Source organism: Bombina bombina, chromosome 5, assembly GCF_027579735.1.
Source record: "Bombina bombina isolate aBomBom1 chromosome 5, aBomBom1.pri, whole genome shotgun sequence".
In the NCBI taxonomy this organism is placed as follows: domain Eukaryota; kingdom Metazoa; phylum Chordata; class Amphibia; order Anura; family Bombinatoridae; genus Bombina; species Bombina bombina.
In genome coordinates this window covers 721042419-721056399 of record NC_069503.1, presented here as the reverse complement: position 1 = coordinate 721056399, position 13981 = coordinate 721042419, and the positions used below count along the sequence as shown (strand labels likewise).

The following is a 13981-nucleotide window of genomic DNA, read 5'->3' as shown; positions in this document are numbered from 1 at the left end:
CACTTTTTTCTTATCACCCCACTTCTTGGCTATTCGTTAAACTGATTTGTGGGTGTGGTGAGGGGTGTATTTATAGGCATTTTAAGGTTTGGGAAACTTTGCCCCTCCTGGTAGGAATGTATATCCCATACGTCACTAGCTCATGGACTCTTGCTAATATGAAAGAAATGAATTTATCAGGTAATTTCTTACATAAATTATGTTTTATCTACATATAAAATGATTACTATATCGCTTATATAGGTATGTAGCATTGTTAGTTAGCGGTATCTTTATGTATTCTTCTAATTACGTATCTGTAATTATTATTATATTCTTTCATCCAATATAGTTTAGTTATATATTACATAGTTTGCAACTAAATAAGAATCATTCATGCCATTTTAGAATAGAATGGGTTAAATTCAAAATGAAACAGATGCATATGATTGAATTGTAATTAGAGACCTATATAATGAGAGGTAAGATGTTACTAGATAGGGTCTATGAATACGGAAATAAGCTAGCCGAAACGCGTTAGACCAATCTTTTCATATTTATAGAACTGAAATAAAGTGAATGCGCTATATGTTAGAGAACCGTATCCTTCTAATTATACAAGGATCACCAATAGTATATATGCACGTATGTATATACGTGTGACCAAAAAACTGTTTATAAAATTCTAATAAATAGTATATTGGAAAATATAATTTATAAAACTTTAACTATAAAACCCCTAGGATAACAGAGTTATTTATAAAAATATTGATTAATTGATTGACCAGCTGGGAGATAACACCTGAATAAATCCTAAAGGTAATATAAATGCATAAATATTTTGATAAAATATACACAAAATTACATAAAATCACATGAACATTTCATAAAAGTTAAAAAATAATACGATTCAACAATGGTATAATTTATAATATCACTTATTCGTAGTTTAAAAAGCAATTCGATCTAAACCACAAAAGTGTGATGGCTGATGTTACTTTCTCACACAGTACCTCTTGTTAGCCTCAAAAAGGTTCCAATGGAATGATAAAAAAGTTCTGAAGAAAAGGGGAAGATACCCCTTTAAGAATCGAATGACACTTGTAGTTTTCCAAGAACACGAGTACCTCTCTTGCGCAGCTCTAGTCAAACATGGCGAATCCAAGCCTCAGTTGAAATGACAAGAATATGTAAAAAAAAGAAGAGAGAGAGCGCACAAGAACGACTCAAGTGTAAATCTTTATTAAACACAATGCACACACTTTATATGTTGCACTTACTAGATAGAAATTTAAAATCAGCATTCAGGATAAAACGTTCAATCCTCAGCGTTCTCTGCCACCTTTGCACTGCCGCCTAGGAAAGCAGTGTTTCTCCGATGTTCCGACACAAAAGGTAACAAGATCTTTATACAGGACTTTTCTGAATGTCCTGGTGAGCTTCTCTTATGCCTGGATGTGGAGGGCAGATAGTGCTTCAGTTTGAGCGTCGGACCTGTCAGCCGGTACCTGACGCGTTTCCCCCGGTCTACGGCCGGGTTTTCTCAAAGGTATATTGCAGATATTTTCCCTTTTACCGCCCTTGGTCTTTAAACAACTTGTGACCAATCAGAAGCGGTAGGTGTGTTTCCTAGAGCAAATCCTTGACTCTGGTTTTAGGGTTATTTCGTAGTCAAATACAGACCAATCAAAATTTAGTAGGTGTGTCTGTTCAATGCATATACGATTATATAATAAATCCGTAATGTCCAGTTATCTCTGTCAGACTAAAAGATAGAGACATAATGCGAAAGACAAAGTCTCTGTTAAATAAAAATCTCAGTTAAATAAATAACATAACAGGCTAAAAACAGGCTAAAAATAAAAATCGAGGGCATAACGCCTCCTCCAAATTTACAAGTTCTTGATATTGCATGCACATAACATGTGTGTATATGGATTTTAAGTTTGCATGTACGTATGCCTATGTATATATATATATATATATATATATATATATATATATATATATATATATATATGTGTGTGCACATATATGTATGTATATGTATCTTTTAGTGTATATATCCATTGGTTATTTTTTATCTCATCTTATGGTTCTTAAGAATTTTTTCTACAGTTTTATAAAAAAATTATTTTAAACAATCAAATTAGTTTTTAGAATAGTATAAATATATTATATCAACAAAGTATATATAGTATCCAGTGAGATACCCTGAAAGGTTCTTGTTATTTGTATAACAGCAATTTATCCTTTTAAGCAATCATCAATTTCATTAAGTTATAAGTATTTATTGGGTATAACAATGTATGAAATATAATTTTCTAAACCTTATTAAATATGTTGCATTTACTTTTGATGTGAGAACGAGAACACGCAATGTTGCAACATGCAGGGAAACGTTAGAATGCTAAGGTTATTTTTCATATATAAAAGCCATCCCATGTATTGTTGTATTGAGATCGCAATATCCAGAACTTGTAAATTTGGAGGAGGCGTTATGCCCTCGTTTTTTATTTTTAGCCTGTTTTTAGCCTGTTATGTTATTTATTTAACTGAGATTTTTATTTAACAGAGACTTTATCTTTCGCATTATGTCTCTATCTTTTAGTCTGAGAGAGACAATTGGACATTACAGATTTTTTATATAATCGTATATGCATTGAACAGACACACCTACTAAATTTTGATTGGTCTGTATTTGACTACGAAATAACCCTAAAACCAGAGTCAAGGATTTGCTCCAGGAAACACACCTACCGCTTCTGATTGGTCACAAGTTGTTTAAAGACCAAGGGCGGTAAAAGGGAAAATATCTGCAATATACATTTGAGAAAGCCCGGCCGTAGACCGGGGGAAACACGTCAGGTACCGGCTGACAGGTCCGACGCTCAAACTGAAGCACTATCTGCCCTCCACATCCAGGCATAAGAGAAGCTCACCAGGACATTCAGAAAAGTCCTGTATAAAGATCTTGTTACCTTTTGTGTCGGAACATCGGAGAAACACTGCTATCCTAGGCAGCAGTGCAAAGGTGGCAGAGAACGCTGAGGATTGAACGTTTTATCCTGAATGCTGATTTTAAATTTCTATCTAGTAAGTGCAACATATAAAGTGTGTGCATTGTGTTTAATAAAGATTTACACTTGAGTCGTTCTTGTGCGCTCTCTCTCTTCTTTTTTTACATATTCTTTTCATATTTATCCTATTTTTGTATGCTGTTTTAAATGGATAATGGATAACGAATAAAGTGTATTATATATATATATATATATATATATATATATATATATATATATATACACACATACTTTTTGGGACTATTTGTTTGCTCTCATCATTCCTTTTGCCAGATTCCATCTTAGACCACTTTAGCTGTGCATGCTGAGACAGTGGAACAGCGATCATTCGGATCTGTCTCGACAGATTTCTCTGGACAACCGGTCGAGAGAATCAATCTCCTCGTGGCTCTGTCCAGATCACCTGTCCCAAGGGACATCCTTCTTGAGACCACCCTGGGAGATTGTGACTACGGACGCAAGTCTTTCAGAATGGGGAGCTGTTTGGTGCGCCAGGAAGGCACAGGGCCTATGGACTCGAGAGGAATCCCTCCTCCCGATCAACATTTTGGAACATCGAGCAATCTTTAATGCTCTGAAGACTTGGCCTCTTCTGGGTTTGTCCCAGTTTATCAGATTCCAATCAGACAACATGACTTCGGTGGCTTACATCAACCATCAGGGGGGAACGAGGAGCTCCCTAGCAATAAGGGAAGTATCTCGTATTCTGGAGTGGGCGGAGGAACACAACTGCTTACTGTCAGCAATCCACATCCCGAGTGTGGACAACTGGGAAGCGGATTTCCTCAGCAGACAAACCTTTCTTCTGGGGGAATGGTCTCTCCATCCCAAGGTGTTTGAGGAGATTTGCAACAGATGGGGGACACCAGAGATAGATCTCATGGCGTCCCGGCTCAATTCCAAGCTACCGAGATATGGGTTGCGTTCCAGGGATCCACAGGCAGAGCTAATAGATGCATTAGCAGTGCCTTGGAGGTTCAATCTAATTTAAATTTTTCCGCCGTTACCACTTCTCCCTCGTGTAGTGGCCCGCATCATGCAGGAGCAAGCTTCAGTGATACTAATTGCTCCATCGTGGCTGCGAAGGATTTGGTTTGCAGACCTGGTAGGGATGTCCTCATCTCCTCCATGGAAGTTACCTTGTCGCAGGGATCTGCTGGAACAGGGTCTCTTTGTTCATCAAAATCTAGATTCTCTGAGGCTGACTGCGTGGAGATTGAATGCTTAGTTTTAGCCAAAAGAGGTTTCTCTGAGAGGGTTATTGACACTCTAATTCAGGCTCGTAAGCCTGTTACTCGTCGCATCTATCATAAGGTGTGGAGAGCTTACTACTTCTGGTGTGAAAACGTGGTTTTGCCTAGCATAAGGTTAAGGCTGCCAGGATTCTTTCCTTTCTCCAGGAGGGTCTGGAGAAGGGCCTTTCTGCCAGTTCCCTGAGGGAACAGATTTCGGCCCTTTCTGTTTTGCTACACAAGAGGCTTGCGGAGCTCCCTGACTTGCAATCCTTCATTAAGGCTCTGATCAGGATCAGACCTGTGTTTAACCCTAACTCTCCACCTTGGAGTTTGAATCTTGTTCTTAAGTTTTTGCAACGGGCTCCGTATTTCTGAAAATGGCTGCCTTGTAATACGAGTCTCTCTTTATCTGGTGTTCCACACTGATAAGGCTGTCCTACGTACCCGTTTGGGTTTTCTTCCTAAGGTGGTGTCTGATCTTAACATCAATCATCATCATCTTTTTCTAAATTCTACAAATTTGACGTTTGTGCTTTGGCTGAAGCAGCTTTTGGGACAAAGGTTTTGCAGGCTGTGGTGTCCTCAGATTATGGTCCTCCTTTCTTTTACCCCCTCCCGTTATCATTCAGTGTCCTCTAGAGCTTGGGTATAGTTTTCCCAACAGTAAGGAATGATGCTGTGGACTCTCCTCATATTAAGAAGGAAAACATAAATTATGCTTACCTGATAATTTCCTTTCCTTCTGTATGAAAAGAGTCCACAGTCCCCGCCCGTATACTCCGATGGGCGGACCAAAATTTGTTTTCTCTTCTGGCACCATTTATACCCTGATTTTTCTCCTACTGTTCCTTGTTACCTTAGCAGAATGACTGGGATATGAGGGAAGTAGGGGGGAGTATTTAAGCCTATGGCTGGGGTGTCTTTGCCTCCTCCTGGTGGCCAGGTTCAGTATTTCCAAACAGTAAGGAATGATGCCGTGGATTCTACTCATACAGAAGGAAATGGAATTATCATGTAAGCATAATTTATGATTTTACCTCCTCTCACCGGAGGTAATCCTGAAAATTTGGCCTGTTAGGGAGGCATGAGGACAGGTTTGAAAACCAGTGCTCTAGATAATCTTGTTAAATATCTGTGTAGCATGTTCTTTTTCGTTGAAGCTTTGAGGGAAGGGTTTCAGCACGTGGCTATACTCCTCATAACTGAATTTATCCTATAGGTATGTTTGGTATACTCTTTATTATTATTATTTTTTATTTTACTTTTCTTTAATTTTTTTTAAGAGGAATTGCCTGCTTAACATGCTCATTATTGCAGGATTGAATATGATACTGTAAAGCTTTCCACCTTTTCTGGAAAAAAATAGAGATGCTAATTAGCATAACTTTATTTAAATGATTAAATCACATATACATATATTAGCAACTACAGATGCTAGGACTGATTTTTAAATGTTTATTCATTTGTTTATAATTAGATAGTTGGAATTAGATGGTGAATAAGTTTCACCATTATTTCTATAATTATTCTTTATTTTCAACTTTGACCTTAACCTTAAAAATGTCTGTAACATACTGACTTGTTTATGTTTTTGCTGCTCAGACAGGCAGGAATATTTTATCTTTTTTGCTGTTTGATCTGAATTCTTTCACTTTCCCCTCATATGTTTTATTCTTTAGCCATCTGTATCAGTTAGATTATCATAGAACTAGTAACTTTAAAGTGAAGGTAAACTTTGATGAATGAAAGCCCCAGTATTTTAAAAATACTATTAAAAACGGGGGCACTTTCATTCATCAAAGTTTACAAAGCAGCCGTTTTGACTAAAAACTTACCTCTCTTCTTTGCACAGCCAGAGCAGCTTCCCCCACCTGGAGATCCTCTCTTCACACGTCATCAATGACTAATCTAGCTTCCTCCAATCACAGCTTTCCCCCCAGGGTAGTCATTGCCTGAAGCCATGCCGTGATTGGAGGAAGCTAGATTAGTCATTGATGACATGTGAAGAAAGGATCTCCGGGTGGGGGAAGCTGCGCTGGCTGTGAAAAAAACAAAGGTTAATTTTTAATCAAAACGGCTGCCTTCTAAACTGTGATGAATGAAAGTGCCTCTGTTTTTAATAGTATTTTTAAAAACGGGCTTTCATTCATCAAAGATTACCTTCACTTTAAACTCTCATTTTCTTTGCAGCCTTATTAAACATATCTTAGTAAATAGAGGTTCCAGGCACTTAAATGGAAAGCAAACCCCTTGTAATTAGAAGACATTTGTTTTGTCTTACTGTAAAATAACACATCAGCCAAGCCTTTATTTTTAAAACAAATATCTTGTTTGCTGCAATTGTTTTTCAATTGCCAAACTTTACCCACCACTTGGCCTGTTTGGAGGAGCCAATCCTGGTCTGAGCTTACAAATAAGAATAGCCAAAGTCATTATGTTCATATACAGTGCTTTGATTTTCAGTTATTATCTGTTAAAGCCAGTTAGGGAAAGATTAGAAGTAGGGTTATCCTTGAGAATTCTGTGCTGTGCATTTCCATCTCTGAGATTAGAAAATCAAGTTTTTACTACAGCTAAGATTTCATGATAAACAAAGGATGGGATCAGGAGGTTATTGCTTTCATCTAATACCTTTAGACCTTTGCTGTTAAATTTGTTAGTTCCTTTGGATTACCATCAAATGGTTTTGTCTCTCTTGCCAAATCTTATCTTTGTTCTATAAATACCCCATATTGAGTAGAGCTTAGTAAATTTTGCATCCGGAAAAGGACATATAGCAATTCCTATATTTTATTTAGCTGTTCTCTAGATTTTGTAGTTTGGACTTTGTTTTTAATCATCCAAATGATTTGACCTAGGTGAATGGTCTCTTAAAGGGTCATTCAAGGGAAACCTGAAAAATATACAAGTATTGCACCAAAAACCAGGAAACCTAAAATTCAGTAATCCTAAACTTCAGTATCGTGTTTCTGGTTGCTGCCAGGTTAACAAATCAAGTTTGCTTAAAAAGCATAAAATTACTGCTTACTTAATTTTCCAGTCAGTACTTGGTATATTAATTCTGAGCTTGTTATCCAGTATTTTTGTCCCAAGCATCTCCTCCCCATAGATGGATGGGGTTAGGGGTATGAAATATTACCTACAAATGATATGGTATTGGTAACATATGAATAGGGAGTTCTTTTTCTGCCTTTACTATTGTTACAAAAGACTTTAAATTATTTGAGTAGTAAAGTTTGCTATTCTACCCTTTTGGCTTTGTGTTTAGAAACCGGTCCAAACTTTCCTCAGACTTTTGCAAGCCACTTTTTCCTTTTCTGTTTCCTTACAACTTAACTTCCAGTAGAGAGAATTCATGAATCCAATAATTGGTCACCTTTGATAGAGGCTTCATATCTCCAAGCTTATTTGCTGATTGAAGTGCCCGAGCCAATCATCAGCTGCCTACAATAGAAATTAATTGTGTACAGTGTCTTTTAATGTAGTTTTCCTGTGCTAGACAGAGAAACCTACAAAGTTTTTTTGTATTTCATCCCATACAGTTGAAGGTGTAAATTGGAAAGTAATGTGGTAAAAAGTTTTACTTTTCTTTTTCAGAGTACGACAGTTCATAGAAATGGTAAATGGTACAGACAGTGAGGTAAGATGCCTAGGGGGGCGTAGTCCTAAGTCTCAGGACAGTTACCCAGGTAAGATTTGATCCCGATTGGGAAATCTGTCAAATAAAAAATCTTCTGACATGATAGTTCTGTGGTGAAAGAACAGATAATCTTAAAGACCAGGCTATAAATCAATGTTTTATTATGCTAACTTCTATGGTTATTTGATGCTGTTGTTTGTTAACAGTAGTGCAGCAGCTTTAAATCCTTCTAGTTTATATCATACATTTCTGTGTTGTATTTTACTGACACATCAAGCCTAGGTATTCAAGAGTTTTTTATTTGTATATTTTGGTAAACCTAAATAATAAGTTTTACTAGAAACATTTTTGTTAAAGGAATACTGAACCCCAATTTTTTTCTTTCATGATTCAGATAGAGCATCCCATTTTAAGCAACTTTCTAATTTACTCCTTTTATCAATTTTTTTCGTTCTCTTGGTATCTTTATTTGAAAAAGCAGGAGTATAAGCTTACGAGCCGGCCCATTTTTGGTTCAGCAGCATGGATAGCGGTTGCTGATTACATTTACCAATCAGCAAGCTGTAAGTTTACATTCCTGCGAATAAAGATACCAAGAGAACGAAAAGAAATTTATAACCGGAGTAAATTAGAAAGTTGCTTAAAATTGCATGCTCTATCTGAATCACAAAATACTTTCTAATTTACTCCTTTTATCAATTTTTTTCGTTCTCTTGGTATCTTTATTTGAAAAAGCAGGAGTATAAGCTTACGAGCCGGCCCATTTTTGGTTCAGCAGCATGGATAGCGGTTGCTGATTACATTTACCAATCAGCAAGCTGTAAGTTTACATTCCTGCGAATAAAGATACCAAGAGAACGAAAAGAAATTTATAACCGGAGTAAATTAGAAAGTTGCTTAAAATTGCATGCTCTATCTGAATCACAAAATATTTTTTTCTTTTACGAGATATGACGAGTCCACGGATTTCATCCTTACTTATGGGATTACGCCTCCTGGTCAGCAGGAGGAGGCAAAGAGCACCACAGCAGAGCTGTATATATAGCTCCTCCCTTCCCTCCCACTCCAGTCATTCTCTTTGCCTATGTTAGTGATAGAAAGAGGTAAAGTGAGGTGTTAGTTTAGATTCTTCAATCAAGAGTTTTTTATTTTCAAATGGTGCCAAAGTGTACTATTTTATTACTGGGCAGCTTCTGGATGATCCACTTATGCTTGGGAACTTAAGGGATTTTAGTCTCACTGCGCCTCCCTTATTAGTGCTGCCTGGATGGGGACTTAGTGAATTTGCCTAAGACCTTTCATTATTCACAGGACCTCAGGAGGAAGAGTGGACCTCTTGACACTGTGGGTATTTTCATGCTGTTCCTCAGCATGGAGGTAAGTGCAGTCTTTTTATTTCTGGGGCTTGAAAGCAGATACTCAGAACTGACTGTACTCTATTATTGCAGTTTATGGGCCTTGCTAAGGGTATCCCGGTGCATATATGTGGATGTCATGTGCTGCATAATAAAGATGACAATATGCATATTATTATTTCCTCCAGACAGTCCGGCATTTCAATATGTTTAGCCAGGAGCGCTGGAAGGTTTCTGTAGTGCTCAGATGTGGGAGTGCTGTAGCGGGCATAACTTGGTTTATTTTTGTGAAGCTGACGCTGGGGAATAGACTGTTAGAAAGGTGCTTGTTGCTTAAGTTTTTCAGTTACTAGGCCTTTATTTTTCCCGGGCTCTGTGCAATCGTTTCCGTCCACGATGGGCGGGACTTGAGTTTGCGCGTTTGCCGCGCAATTACGCAGCTGTCGAGTCCCGATGAACAAGTGCTTGGAAACAAGTGTGTGCGTACAGCCCCTAAGTCCTCTTGTCACGATATTTACAAGCGGTTTTAGGCACGCTGATGGGAGAATAGTGGTGGTTGCACAGAGGCAGGTAGGAGCCGCAGTGGGCTGTGGCGGGGTGACTGTGAGTAACGGTGTAATTCTAAAAAGGGCCCCATGTGAGTGGTGCGAGGTATATATTGACCGCACTTGCAGGCTAAAATATCTCAATTACTTGATTTAATTTTGAGCATAATAATAAGCGTTGGCAAATTTTATAGACACAGTACACTATTTTTGCTGCACTTTCTTTTCTGATTGTTTATCAGGGATTGACCACATTTGTACCTTGCATCTGCTACAATGGAGGACATTTAGCAAAGTACATGTCCCATGTGTTTAGATGCCGTTGTGGAACACCCTGTTTCACTTTGTGATACTTGTTTTGTGAGAGCTTTACAATGTAAAGAAAAAATATTTTTTAATAAAGATATGTCTAAGGAAGGTGCTCAGACTGATGAGATTCAGGGTGTGCCGCAACTTTCTCCCAAAGCGTCACAGCCTTTAATGCCCGCTCAAGCGACGCCATGTTCTTCATCGGCATCTGCTTCTTTCACTTTGCAGGATATGGCTGCAGTTATGTCATCTACTCTCACAGAAGTGTTATCTAAGTTGCCAACATTACAGGGCAAACGCAGCAGGACAGAAACCTATATGGTTCCTGCGACTTCTTATGCTTTGATGGCTATCTCCGATGTACCCTCCCAGGGATCTGAATTGGTGGGTAGGGAGACCCTTTCTGAGGGGGAACTGTCTGACTCAGCGAGTGCATTACCACAGACAGATTCGGACGTCACGTCCTTCAGATTTAAACTTGAACATCTCTGCCTCTTACTGCAGGAGGTTTTGATGACTCTGGACGACTGTGACTCTATTGTGGTACCTCCAGAGAAATTGTGTAAGATGGACAAGTACTTAGAAGTTCCTTCTTACTCTGGTGTCTTTCCGGTTCCTAAGAGAATTTCGGAAATTGTTTCGCGGGAATGGGAAAGACCCGGTATCCCGTTCTCACCTTCCCCTATTTTTAAGAAAATGTATCCTATACCTGACACCGTTCGGGACTCTTGGCAAACGATCCCTAAGGTGGAGGGAGCTATTTCTACCCTGGCTAAGCGTACGACTATCCCTATTGAGGACAGTTGTGCTTTCAAAGACCCTATGGATAAAAAGTTGGAGGGTCTTCTAAAAAAAGCTATTTGTTAATCAAGGGTTTCTATTACAACCGACGGCCTGCATTGTACCAGTCACAACTGCGACTGCCTTTTGGTTTGACACCTTAGAAGAGTCTCTTAAGACTGAGACTTCTTTAGAGGAAATAATGGATAGAATTAAGGCCCTTAAGCTGGCTAATTCTTTTGTTACGGATGACGCCTTTCAGATTGCCAAATTGAATGCAGGATTTTCCATTCTAGCGCGCAGAGCCTTATGGTTAAAATCTTGGTCTGCGGATGTGTCCTCTAAATCCAAACTTTTGGCTATTCCTTTCAAGGGGAAGACCCTATTTGGGCCTGACTTGAAAGAGATCATTTCTGACATTACGGGAGGTAAGGGTCACCTCCTACCTCAGAATAAAACATCTAAGCAGAGGGGTAGACAGAGTAATTTTCTTTCCTTTCGAAATTTCAAGGGAGTCCCCTCTTCCGCTAAACAGGAAGGGAATTTTGCACAAGCTAAGTCCGTCTGGAGACCAAACCAGGCTTGGAACAAGGGTAAACAATCCAAGAAGCCCGCTGCTGCTCCCAAGACAGCATGAAGGGGCGGCCCCTGATCCGGGACCGGATCTAGTAGGGGGCAGACTTTCTCCCTTTGTCCAGGCTTGGATGAGAGACGTTCAGGATCCCTGGACACTAGAAATTGTGTCTCAAGGGTATCAGTTGGAGTTCAAAAATTCCTTCCCAAGGGAAAGGTTTCTTTCTCCAACATAGGTGTGTCCGGTCCACGGCGTCATCCTTACTTGTGGGATATTCTCTTCCCCAACAGGAAATGGCAAAGAGCCCAGCAAAGCTGGTCACATGATCCCTCCTAGGCTCCGCCTACCCCAGTCATTCTCTTTGCCGTTGTACAGGCAACATCTCCACGGAGATGGCTTAGAGTTTTTTAGTGTTTAACAGAGGCGGAGACTCACTCCTGCCACCTGTCTGCAATCCACATCCCAGGAGTGGAAAATTGGGAAGCGGATTTTCTGAGTCGTCAGACATTACATACGGGGGAGTGGGAACTCCATCCGGAAATCTTTGCCCAAATTACTCAACTGTGGGGCATTCCAGACATGGATCTGATGGCCTCTCGTCAGAACTTCAAGGTTCCTTGCTACGGGTCCAGATCCAGGGATCCCAAGGCGACTCTAGTAGATGCACTAGTAGCACCTTGGACCTTCAAACTAGCTTATGTATTCCCGCCGTTTCCTCTCATCCCCAGGCTGGTAGCCAGGATCAATCAGGAGAGGGCGTCGGTGATCTTGATAGCTCCTGCGTGGCCACGCAGGACTTGGTATGCAGATCTGGTGAATATGTCATCGGCTCTACCATGGAAGCTACCTTTGAGACGAGACCTTCTTGTTCAAGGTCCGTTCGAACATCCGAATCTGGTCTCACTCCAGCTGACTGCTTGGAGATTGAACGCTTGATCTTATCAAAACGAGGGTTCTCAGATTCTGTTATTGATACTCTTGTTCAGGCCAGAAAGCCTGTAACTAGAAAAATTTACCACGAAATATGGAAAAAATATATCTGTTGGTGTGAATCTAAAGGATTCCCTTGGGACAAGGTAAAGATTCCTAAGATTCTATCCTTTCTTCAAGAAGGATTGGAGAAAGGATTATCTGCAAGTTCCTTGAAGGGACAGATTTCTGCCTTGTCTGTGTTACTTCACAAAAAGCTGGCAGCTGTGCCAGATGTTCAAGCCTTTGTTCAGGCTCTGGTTAGAATCAAGCCTGTTTACAAACCTTTGACTCCTCCTTGGAGTCTCAACTTAGTTCTTTCAGTTCTTCAGGGGGTTCCGTTTGAACCCTTACATTCCGTTGATATTAAGTTATTATCTTGGAAAGTTTTGTTTTTGGTTGCAATTTCTTCTGCTAGAAGAGTTTCAGAATTATCTGCTCTGCAGTGTTCTCCTCCTTATCTGGTGTTCCATGCAGATAAGGTGGTTTTACGTACTACACCTGGTTTTCTTCCGAAAGTTGTTTCTAACAAAAACATTAACCAGGAGATAGTCGTGCCTTCTTTGTGTCCGAATCCAGTTTCAAAGAAGGAACGTTTGTTGCACAATTTGGATGTTGTTCGTGCTCTAAAATTCTATTTAGATGCTACAAAGGATTTTAGACAAACATCTTCCTTGTTTGTTGTTTATTCTGGTAAAAGGAGAGATCAAAAAGCAACTTCTACCTCTCTCTCTTTTTGGATTAAAAGAATCATCAGATTGGCTTATGAGACTGCCGGACGGCAGCCTCCTGAAAGAATCACAGCTCATTCCACTAGGGCTGTGGCTTCCACATGGGCCTTCAAGAACGAGGCTTCTGTTGATCAGATATGTAGGGCAGCGACTTGGTCTTCACTGCACACTTTTACCAAATTTTACAAGTTTGATACTTTTGCTTCTTCTGAGGCTATTTTTGGGAGAAAGGTTTTGCAAGCCGTGGTGCCTTCCATTTAGGTGACCTGATTTGCTCCCTCCCTTCATCCGTGTCCTAAAGCTTTGGTATTGGTTCCCACAAGTAAGGATGACACCGTGGACCGGACACACCTATGTTGGAGAAAACAGAATTTATGTTTACCTGATAAATTACTTTCTCCAACGGTGTGTCCGGTCCACGGCCCGCCCTGGTTTTTTAATCAGGTCTGATATTTTATTTTCTTTAACTACAGTCACCACGGTATCATATGGTTTCTCCTATGCAAATATTCCTCCTTAACGTCGGTCGAATGACTGGGGTAGGCGGAGCCTAGGAGGGATCATGTGACCAGCTTTGCTGGGCTCTTTGCCATTTCCTGTTGGGGAAGAGAATATCCCACAAGTAAGGATGACGCCGTGGACCGGACACACCGTTGGAGAAAGTAATTTATCAGGTAAACATAAATTCTGTTTTTTTCACGATTGTCTGTAGACCAGATAAAGAGAGGCGTTCTTACGTTGTGTAAAAGACCTCTCCACTATGGGAGTAATTTGTCCCATTCCA

General features: G+C 39.7%; 1 protein-coding gene across 2 annotated transcripts in view; it reads left to right on the top strand.

Annotated features, from left to right (window-relative positions):
- Nucleotides 1-13981, top strand: part of RANBP9 (RAN binding protein 9) — a 365674-nt gene that overhangs the window by 208614 nt on the left and 143079 nt on the right. For both annotated transcript variants that reach the window (XM_053714757.1, XM_053714758.1), the window contains one exon: nucleotides 7892-7983. In XM_053714757.1, coding sequence (XP_053570732.1) covers nucleotides 7892-7983 — 92 coding nt within the window. The remainder of the gene's footprint in view (nucleotides 1-7891; nucleotides 7984-13981) is intronic.